Source organism: Sipha flava, unplaced genomic scaffold (genome assembly GCF_003268045.1).
Source record: "Sipha flava isolate LNK unplaced genomic scaffold, YSA_version1 0_pilon_pilon, whole genome shotgun sequence".
Classification (NCBI taxonomy): Eukaryota; Metazoa; Arthropoda; class Insecta; order Hemiptera; family Aphididae; genus Sipha; species Sipha flava.
The window spans coordinates 3427206-3436680 of NW_020271713.1; the positions used below are offsets into that span (position 1 = coordinate 3427206).

The following is a 9475-nucleotide window of genomic DNA, read 5'->3' on the forward strand; positions in this document are numbered from 1 at the left end:
AATATTAATACTTTAATCAATTAATCATTTTTATTCAATCATATGTATTATAATTAGTCAATATCAGTCCATGATACTAATCGGTCATGTTATGCATTATATTGTTATCTTAACGCTTTATAATATACATTTAAATAAAAATATTAATTATTAATTTAAAACATAGTTATGTCCACAAATTCATCATATGAATCTATGGAGAGCAAATTTAATAAACTTATTAATGTGTTTCATAACTTAGAAAAACTCTCAAAATAAATTCATATCGTCTATAAATTTATTTCGTGAGTCTATTAAGTCGCAAGTTAAAAAGCTTCTTTTGATTACAAATTCGACCTATTGTTCATTCAAATTATTTGAGTAATTGAGGAAAACTAGTAATTAAGATCAAGAACTGAGCAGTTTAAGACTAAACTATTGATCGTCGAACATACTCAATCCACCTTCCCATCTATCAGTCAAGAAAATTTGTTCTCAATATGTATTGACCGACAACCTATAACTCATAAAGCCATATTATTTAACGTACTTAACTTTTCTATTAGATATTGAAAAGTTCAACAAAATTATTAACGCAACTCTTATTGACGAAATGCTCAATATTATCGGCGTACTTATCAAACTTCTATCTATTCATCTATTTATTAATTGGAAAAACCGTCAAGTAAACTTCATAATACGTATGCGTATTGTTATGCCTTCACCATCTGATGTTTTTCAAATTTTGAAAATTAAACAATTGTTATTAAATTTTGATAAATTCAAAATTGTTCGAGTTTCATCTGATCAAACGAAGCGTTTATTCATTCTGAACTGAAATTTCAGAAGGAAGCTAGAGAAACTAATCTATTCATTAAATTTGTTAATAATTGAAGGCAACGGTACAATAAACAGTTACGTTAAATATTTTCGAAATTCCGTTTTTAACATACAAATGTTAAAAACGAATTCTCTATCAATTGAATCAGTACAATTATTAGATATGTCCGGTTAATGTCAAGGGAAAAAAATGACAAGATATTTATGTTTTTGTTAGTTGCAACAACCAAATACGTTTGTACGTACTTTGCGTACTTTTATCTCTCGGTACAAGAATCAGTTACGTCCGGACATAACTGATTTTCGCACCAAACATACATACAAACATTTTTTCATTTGATTCGGTATAAAAATGAGGTTTTTTTTATTGAAATGTTGTAAGTATAATTAATCTCGAAACAAGGTTTATTTTGTTTATAAAATAATAATTATATATTTTATTCCTTGAATATATTTAAATACAAATAGTTAAATATAATATTGTATACAAATCGATATCACTATATACTTGTTACTAACTTCATATAAGAGGTTTTTAAAATATAGTCAGACGGTTATGTTTACTTAATAAGAAAAAATGTTAATAATTTTTAAGTACTCAAATCTGCGTTTTCACTTTTTTAGGTGTCAAAGGAGAGGAAGGTCCAAAAGGTTATCCTGGATTAAAAGGACGTTCAGGATTACCAGGTATAATAGTTATAAAATTGATATTATTATTATTATCCTTACTTTAATATTTTGATATTGTATATACCCAGTAATAGTTGCTCTAAATATTGATGAATTTATTTAAATCAGGTGTCGAAGGACCTCCAGGATTAAGTGGAAAGCCTGGTTTGAAGGGTCTTAAAGGTGATCAAGGATTTGATGGATTCCCTGGTGATATTGCAAAACCTGGTACTTATAATTACATTAAATTTTCTTTATTTGTAAAGATTTAATTTAATTTATATAAATTAAAGTATATCAGTATATTTTAATTTTTCATATAAATTATTAGTATATTTATAAAATACATTGCTAATTTTTCATAAATGAATGAAATAGGGTTGCCTGGTGATCAAGGATATAGTGGTCCGTATGGTCCAGTTGGTCCCAAAGGAATCAAAGGTATGTTTTGATTTTATCACTACTCGTGATTAAAAATTAATTTTTATCTATTTGTTTAAAAATTTTCAAATAAATCTTTTGCTTTTAATAAAATAAGTTTTAAAAGCAGAATTTTATTGTTATTTATTTATTTTACTTATTATTTTATTTCTAATAAATAATAAGTATTCCAATAATTATGCATTTTGAATGGACTATGTCACAAAAACATCAACTTGTGTATAATATAATTAATATTTATACTTCATTATTCAATAGGAATCACTGGAGATCCGGGTTATGAAGGATACACGATTGGAACAAAAGGAGATATTGGAGAACAAGGTATTAAAATAACAATTATTGCCTAAAAAAATTAATAATCATAACTTTTTATACTTATTAATTTTTTTTTAGGTTATACTCCTTTGAGAGGTGATGTTGGAGAACCTGGATTACCAGGATTATTTGGAATAAAAGGACCTAAAGTAAGAAAATAAAACTAGATTTACGTAGTGTAGAGTTACAAATAAAATCGGGTGATTTTTTTCTGATTTGATTCTAATAATTTTTTTCTCACAATATACTCGTAATATATGTAGGTTGTTGACAATTACCTAGATTTTGAGTATTGTACTATTAAAAATGAACTATTGAGTAGAATATAAAATTATACGAATATTTTTTTTTTAAATAGTTACTTATCTGAATAATAAATACTTGTACTTCTAATAATAATAAATATTTTTTTTTAATTCCTAATAAAACACCATATAATTTTAAATCATCTAATAAAATACATTATTCTCAATTCGTAGGGTATGATGGGAGATATTGGACCCAAGGGTTTCGTTGGATATCCAGGATTACCAGGAATAAAAGGAGAAGAAGGAGACATTGGTCCTGAAGGCTTACCAGGTACGTGGTATATAAAATGTAATGCATGAATATTTTTTATGGTTAAAAAAATGAATAAGTTATATTATTTGGGTTTTACTATTAAAATATTTTTTGTAGAACAAGATTAGATTAAATTAAAAAACTACTACAACTTTTAATTGTTTATTGATACATATTATTAGCTTATATACACATAATATATTAATGTTAATACATTTTTCGTTATAGGTTTACCAGGCTTAAATCCAGAGCATGGTGAAAGAGGAAATAATGGTATAGATGGAGCTCCGGGAAGGCAAGTTTATTAAAATTGTTTGATAAAATAATAATGGTTTATTATTATAAATTGTAAATGTTTCAATATAAATGTTTAAGATCTGGGATCGATGGACAAAAAGGAGCACCCGGAGAATATGGAGATGACGGGGTTTGTATAAATAAATGCTTAAATAAATACACATTTTAAAATTTAAAACATTTTTTATCTTTTAATATTTCTTAACGAATAAACTAAATTATTTTAAAGGTTGTAATTTCAATTCTTATTTATAGTATTGTTATAGAAAAAAAAATGAAAAAAATAAAAATATTAATTTGAATTTTTTCAGGTTAACGGAAATTCTGGCCCCCGAGGAATCAGCATAAAAGGAATTAAAGGAAAATCTGGTCGTAGAGGTTTGGATTTTCTTAGCAAAATAAAATACTAACTTATGTCTTTTTTTTTTTTTAACAAAGGAGGTTACTATACCAGAATAATAGTTTTTTCTTAATGAAAGATTCAAAACCAGATTCATCATTTTTTTCTTATATTCTTACTTATTAATATACTCGTAATTAAGGAAAACGATATTCACTAATAGAATTAATTTCGTTTCTATATTTCAAACAATTTTATAAAACTATTTAAATTGACTTAAAAATCAACAAAAATATTTCATATGCTATTAAATTGGCATTACAATTTATAAAGCTTCAATGATGGAACAATTTTAGAAAATTAGTGTTCCATTGTAAAAATATTGGTTCTATGATACTGAAAAATAATTTAATTCTTTTAATTTTCATTATAAAAAGGTTAAATTAAATATAAAAAATGCAACTTATTTTTAATACACTCAGGTATATCGATCCAAGGTAATCGTGGTCGAGATGGTGAACCAGGAATTAATGGAATGACTGGCAAAACGGGTTCAAAAGGTATGAAAGGTGAACCTGGTCGAGTACGTTATAGGTAGGTCAATAATATGGTTTTTCTATGCATGGTATAGATTTCGTTTTAAAACATTATTTTCCTATTTAGTGACAAAGGTGAAATTGGTGATGTTGGTCGGCCTGGTTTAAATGGGTATTTCGGTGAAAAAGGTGATATTGGAGAAACGGGACCCGAAGGACCACAAGGTTATTTTATTATTAATTATTTGAAAATAATATTCTCATAAAATTAAATTCATAAAAATGTTAACAATATTTCAAATTTTATTTTAGGTTACGATGGAATAAAAGGTGTACGTGGTGTTAATGGACTGCCTGGTCCTCCAGGATTAATAGGCATCCCTGGTTTAAAAGTAAATCGATTTATTTATTAAAAAACCATACATTTTGAATACGTTTGCAATTTTTATTTAATATGTATATTTTTTCTTTAAAAAAATTATAAATATTTTCCTAAATATTGTGATTTTCATAAATAGGGCAGAAAAGGAGAAATTGGAGACACATTTTATTATAATGAAACTCAATTAAAAGGAGTACGTGGTGACGATGGATATGCAGGAATAGCAGGTGAGTTCTAATATAAATGTTACTTTACTAAATTGACTTTTTTTAAACAAATACTATCATGGGTACAATTTTTTTATTTTTATTTTTTTTCAAATAATATACGTGAAATATTTGATAAAATAGGTTTACCAGGACTTCCTGGTGATGATGGATTTAATGGACGTGATGGTTTACCTGGAGATCAAGGTGAACCTGGTTACCCCGGTTCACCAGGAATTAGAGGTACAAAAATAATCATTTATATTTAATCAATTAATTTTATTATTTTGTTATATATTATTATACTATAACATGAATTAATTTATATTATATATTATTATTTTTCAATTACATAGCGTAATATTACATTTATTTTTATATTATAAATATATAATAAATAATGATTATACTATTCATCATTAATTAAATGATTGTTTTAGGTTTTAAAGGTCTTAAAGGAAAACCAGGTATACCGGGACTACAAGGAAGAACTGGTGCTAGAGGATTTCCGGGTAAATAACAGTTGAACAATATCTATAGTAATAAAATGTTATATAAGGCAATTAATTGTATGCATTTACTTCAAAGCTTTGACATGATTTCATTTTAACTCTATATACTGTAGAACATTATTTTATTTACTTTGTATGTTTTGGAATAGCTTCATTTAAGTTGCTTATCTTAAAAATATTGTTGAAAATTTGAAAAATTTCATTCAATATTATAAAATGGCGTGAGACAATTCTATAACCACCAAGGCCGTATTTAGAAATATTTTTCGGTCCAAAACATGTATATTGTAATTTTATTAAATTTAGATTTTAAATTTTGATATTTAGTTAAAAATAAGACAAAAAAAGATTTAATCTTCTTTAATTAAAATTAATATCATATTTTCATATGATATTATGATATAAAATTAAAAGCGGTCAATGATTAATTGCAGCTTAAGTCATTTTTGACTGAAAATATTTATGTTGGTATTAAAAATAAATAAGTATTTTAAACGTTCGTAAGATATTGAAAAAATTTCGGGGGGATTCAAACATCCTGGACCCCCCTAGATACGGTCTTGATAACCACTTATTTTATTAAAATAAATATTATAGTTTGCTAAACCATTCAAGGTTGTTACATAAATTCCAAACATTATTTTCAATTTCACTAACATATTAAATAAATATTTTATTTTAAAAAACGACTAGATAATATTGATATCTTACTTCTTCACTTATTTATACACCATAGTATATAACAATTTATCCTCATGATTTTAATATTTGATATCATCACTAATAACTGTTCGATGACTCGCACGTTATAACGTCTTAGGTCGACCTGGGCAAGCGGGCATTCCAGCCTTGCCGACAAGACCACCACCCCATCGTGGTAATTTCTTCACATATCATTCCCAGACGGACGTCGTTCCAAACTGTCCAAAGAACACTGTTCAACTTTGGTCTGGTTACTCACTCTTACATTTCATGGGTGACGCTAAAGCACATGGACAAGATTTAGGTATGCACGCATATTGTGTGATGTGATAACACGTTATGTGCATTATTTTAATTGGAATAACTTATTATTGTAATCATTGATCGATATTTCAGGTGCACCCGGTAGTTGTCTAAGAAAATTCAGCACCATGCCTTTCTTGTTCTGTAACTTGAACGAAGTATGCGATTACGCGAGTAGAAGCGATTACAGTTACTGGCTCAGTACGTCAGAACCAATGCCTTTGATGATGACGCCAATAGTAGGATTAGATATATCACAATACATATCGAGGTCAGTATTGGTATGCGTAGCATATATTATAGTGAATATCATACATGAATAGTATGTTTTATTATACAAGTCCATGCGCTAAGGCCAACGCAATATTTGGTCAAAATTACACGATATTTGGGCGTTTTTTTTTTAGGAGTATGTTATTCAAAGTAGAAAAATATGTGCATCGTTCATATTAAAATTGATAGACTAAATTCTAGTAACTAGAACATGGTTTATTAATCACAAATATTATGATTTTTGTCAATGAATACAGTTTTATATAATTCAAATTCAGATTAGTTAAATTAAATAAAATTAGGACAGTTTAGTATTATTATGATTATTTTCATGATTGTTATAATTAAAAATTATTGTTATGGGACTAACTCTCTTTTTCTTGTATATATATATACTGTACAATTGAAAAAAATATAGATCTCAATATTTTACGGAACTATTATTAAAATAATATAGTGTTTATTATTAAATGCTCGTTACATATTGAGTTAGTTAAAGTCAAAACGTGTAGTTCACAAACCATGTATAAATACATAAGGAAATGTAATAGTCTTAATACGAAAATGTTTACACTACTCAAAATATTTCGAAGTTGCGCTTGAATTTCTACTAAAACCATATAGCCTGTATATCGTTAAACATTTATTTTGATTGGTGTTCAATTAATAATGACTTCGAAATGTTAATTCTGATTAATATTTTATGGACTTATACGACTTATCATGTTTAAGGTGTTCCGTATGTGAAGCTCCCACAAGGGTAATCGCTGTGCACAGCCAATCGATGGTAATACCCGAATGTCCAAATGGTTGGTACGAGCTGTGGACTGGATATAGTTTTATCATGGTTAGTCAAATTTAACTAACAATCCAGTGTTAGATTTTAACATAACAAAATTAGTTATAGCGAAAATATAGGTATCAATAATAACTAGTTAATTATTAACAACGCATAGAATCTACAGAAGAATTATAAATTGTATTAATTAGGTACAATGAAATATTGATAATGAATTGAAAAAAAACAAGCTTTTCTCTTGAATCTCATCATATATTTTTTGTATGGTCAATGCATAAAAAAAATTAAATATATAATTAAATTAAATAATAAAAAAAGCTAAAAACATAGCATTATAGTTGTGTTTTAACTCTGAATAATGTTGAAAACGTTTATTTAAAATAATATTTATTTAATATTATTAATTTGCGCACAATCGTTCATAAAACAATAATAATCAATAATACTTTAGAAACACTATGAATTGCTTTGATAGTATATTTAAACAAAATACTCGTATTATTCCAATATACGTTAAAATTTCGGTATACTTCGATGTTTTCTTAAGTTACTTCAATGAAAATCCCTCGTAAATCGAAAACATCGTTCTCTTAATATCTATTATATTCATACTTTAATAATTAAGAAAAGTAATAAAAATAACCATATCGTAATATTAATTATAATACCAATGATATAATTATTTTTTATTCACACAATTGATACATATCCCAATGTACTTGGGAATCATACCATACACATTTTATTAACTATTGTCCTAATCAATAGTGAGGTACTTATACTCATGTTCTATGACAACAATTCTTTCATAAATATTCGAATAATACTCTTATACATCGTAGAAACTATTTATGCTTCAGATGTACTTATATTCTATATAATTTTTATTTTACATTATAGATTTTCTAAACTTCCCTCCTCTCCCCCGATCACCTGTACACAACAGACATATTTGTAGTGATTTGTGGTACTACAACTGTACAACATATGCTTTTTGTGCGACCTTAACTGGTGTCTTAACGAATGCTTACACAATTTCATTGAAGTTGATTACATTTTTAATTTTAATTTTTAGCACACCGATGCTAACGCTGACGGTGGTGGTCAATCGTTGGTCAGCCCTGGTTCATGTCTAGAAGAATTTAGACCTAGGCCATTCATCGAGTGCCATGGAATAGGTCGTTGTAACTTCTTTACCACCGCGTATTCATATTGGCTGGCTACCATCGAAGATCAACAGATGTTCAGAAAGCCAAGACCACAGACGCTTAAGGAGAATTCGTTGAAAAAACGTATTAGTAGGTGCGCGGTGTGCTTAAGAAATTAATCATTTTTACTGTTTTCATTATTATACTACTAACTTATACGAATATTCTTATATGTGTCAAACAATAATGTGTTCAGTTTGAAAACAAACTTGTTTCTCTTATTTTTTAAATATGTATAAATATTACTATATAAAGATATATGTATGTATTTTTATTTTTTTTCATAGTAAACAAGTCATTCGTATAAATATTTATAGAATTATGTAATTATTCATAAATGTGTACCGATTGTGCGGTGGCATTTAAAAAAAAAAAAATAACTCAAAGTTAAAAATTATACATAACATACACAATAATTATTAATAATACTAGTATAGAGTATTTTTTTCCTTCAATTATATGAAAATAATTATTTATAACAATCTAAAATTACAATGATCAATTATTAAGTAATTTTTAATATTATGCTTTTTATAGCCGTTTATAATTCTTACTTTAGTTACAATAAATGAAATAATGCATTTATTAATCCTTATTCACAACATGTACTAAATTCTTAAGTTATGAAAAACATATTGTAATTTATCAAATATTATAGTTTAATTCACGCAAATGATTATGAATATTTTTTTTTTATTTATGTACCTATCAAAATTGTCTTATTTAATCGAAAAATTGTAAAATAAACTCTTTGTAATTCTTAAGCTAAATAGTTTTTACTGATAGTTATTAAAATGAAAAAAAAAAATTCAAGTAAATAAAATCATTATCATGTTTCTTATTAAACGCTACATACTGAAAAATTTTCTACGTTTAAATCACACTTCACGTTATTAGTAGAAACAATTTCCGAGAAGAGTTTTGAGCTGCAAATACTTAAAATCCTTGTTCGGTTTGATTAGCTTTGACAAATAACCGACAGTAAATTAAGTTTCGTTAAATAATATTGTTAAAATAAAATGACGTATTTTAACGGGTACCTATCTAAATTGAAATAATTATTTAAAATGCGAAAATGCAATAAAAATGATAATAATAACACATTTTAA

General features: G+C 26.3%; 1 protein-coding gene across 1 annotated transcript in view; it reads left to right on the forward strand.

Annotated features, from left to right (window-relative positions):
* LOC112694105 (collagen alpha-5(IV) chain-like) overlaps positions 1-8624 on the forward strand; it is a 42391-nt gene extending 33767 nt beyond the window's left edge. Inside the window, exons 43-61 of the mRNA XM_025569483.1 lie at positions 1444-1506; positions 1618-1716; positions 1867-1929; positions 2188-2253; positions 2326-2396; positions 2727-2826; positions 3037-3103; positions 3184-3235; positions 3417-3483; positions 3928-4039; positions 4109-4206; positions 4294-4373; positions 4500-4590; positions 4714-4812; positions 5010-5081; positions 5902-6087; positions 6180-6357; positions 7092-7206; positions 8234-8624. Coding sequence (XP_025425268.1) covers positions 1444-1506; positions 1618-1716; positions 1867-1929; positions 2188-2253; positions 2326-2396; positions 2727-2826; positions 3037-3103; positions 3184-3235; positions 3417-3483; positions 3928-4039; positions 4109-4206; positions 4294-4373; positions 4500-4590; positions 4714-4812; positions 5010-5081; positions 5902-6087; positions 6180-6357; positions 7092-7206; positions 8234-8485 — 1931 coding nt within the window. The 3' untranslated portion in view covers positions 8486-8624. The remainder of the gene's footprint in view (positions 1-1443; positions 1507-1617; positions 1717-1866; positions 1930-2187; positions 2254-2325; positions 2397-2726; positions 2827-3036; positions 3104-3183; positions 3236-3416; positions 3484-3927; positions 4040-4108; positions 4207-4293; positions 4374-4499; positions 4591-4713; positions 4813-5009; positions 5082-5901; positions 6088-6179; positions 6358-7091; positions 7207-8233) is intronic.
* Positions 8625-9475: the final 851 nt, after the last annotated feature.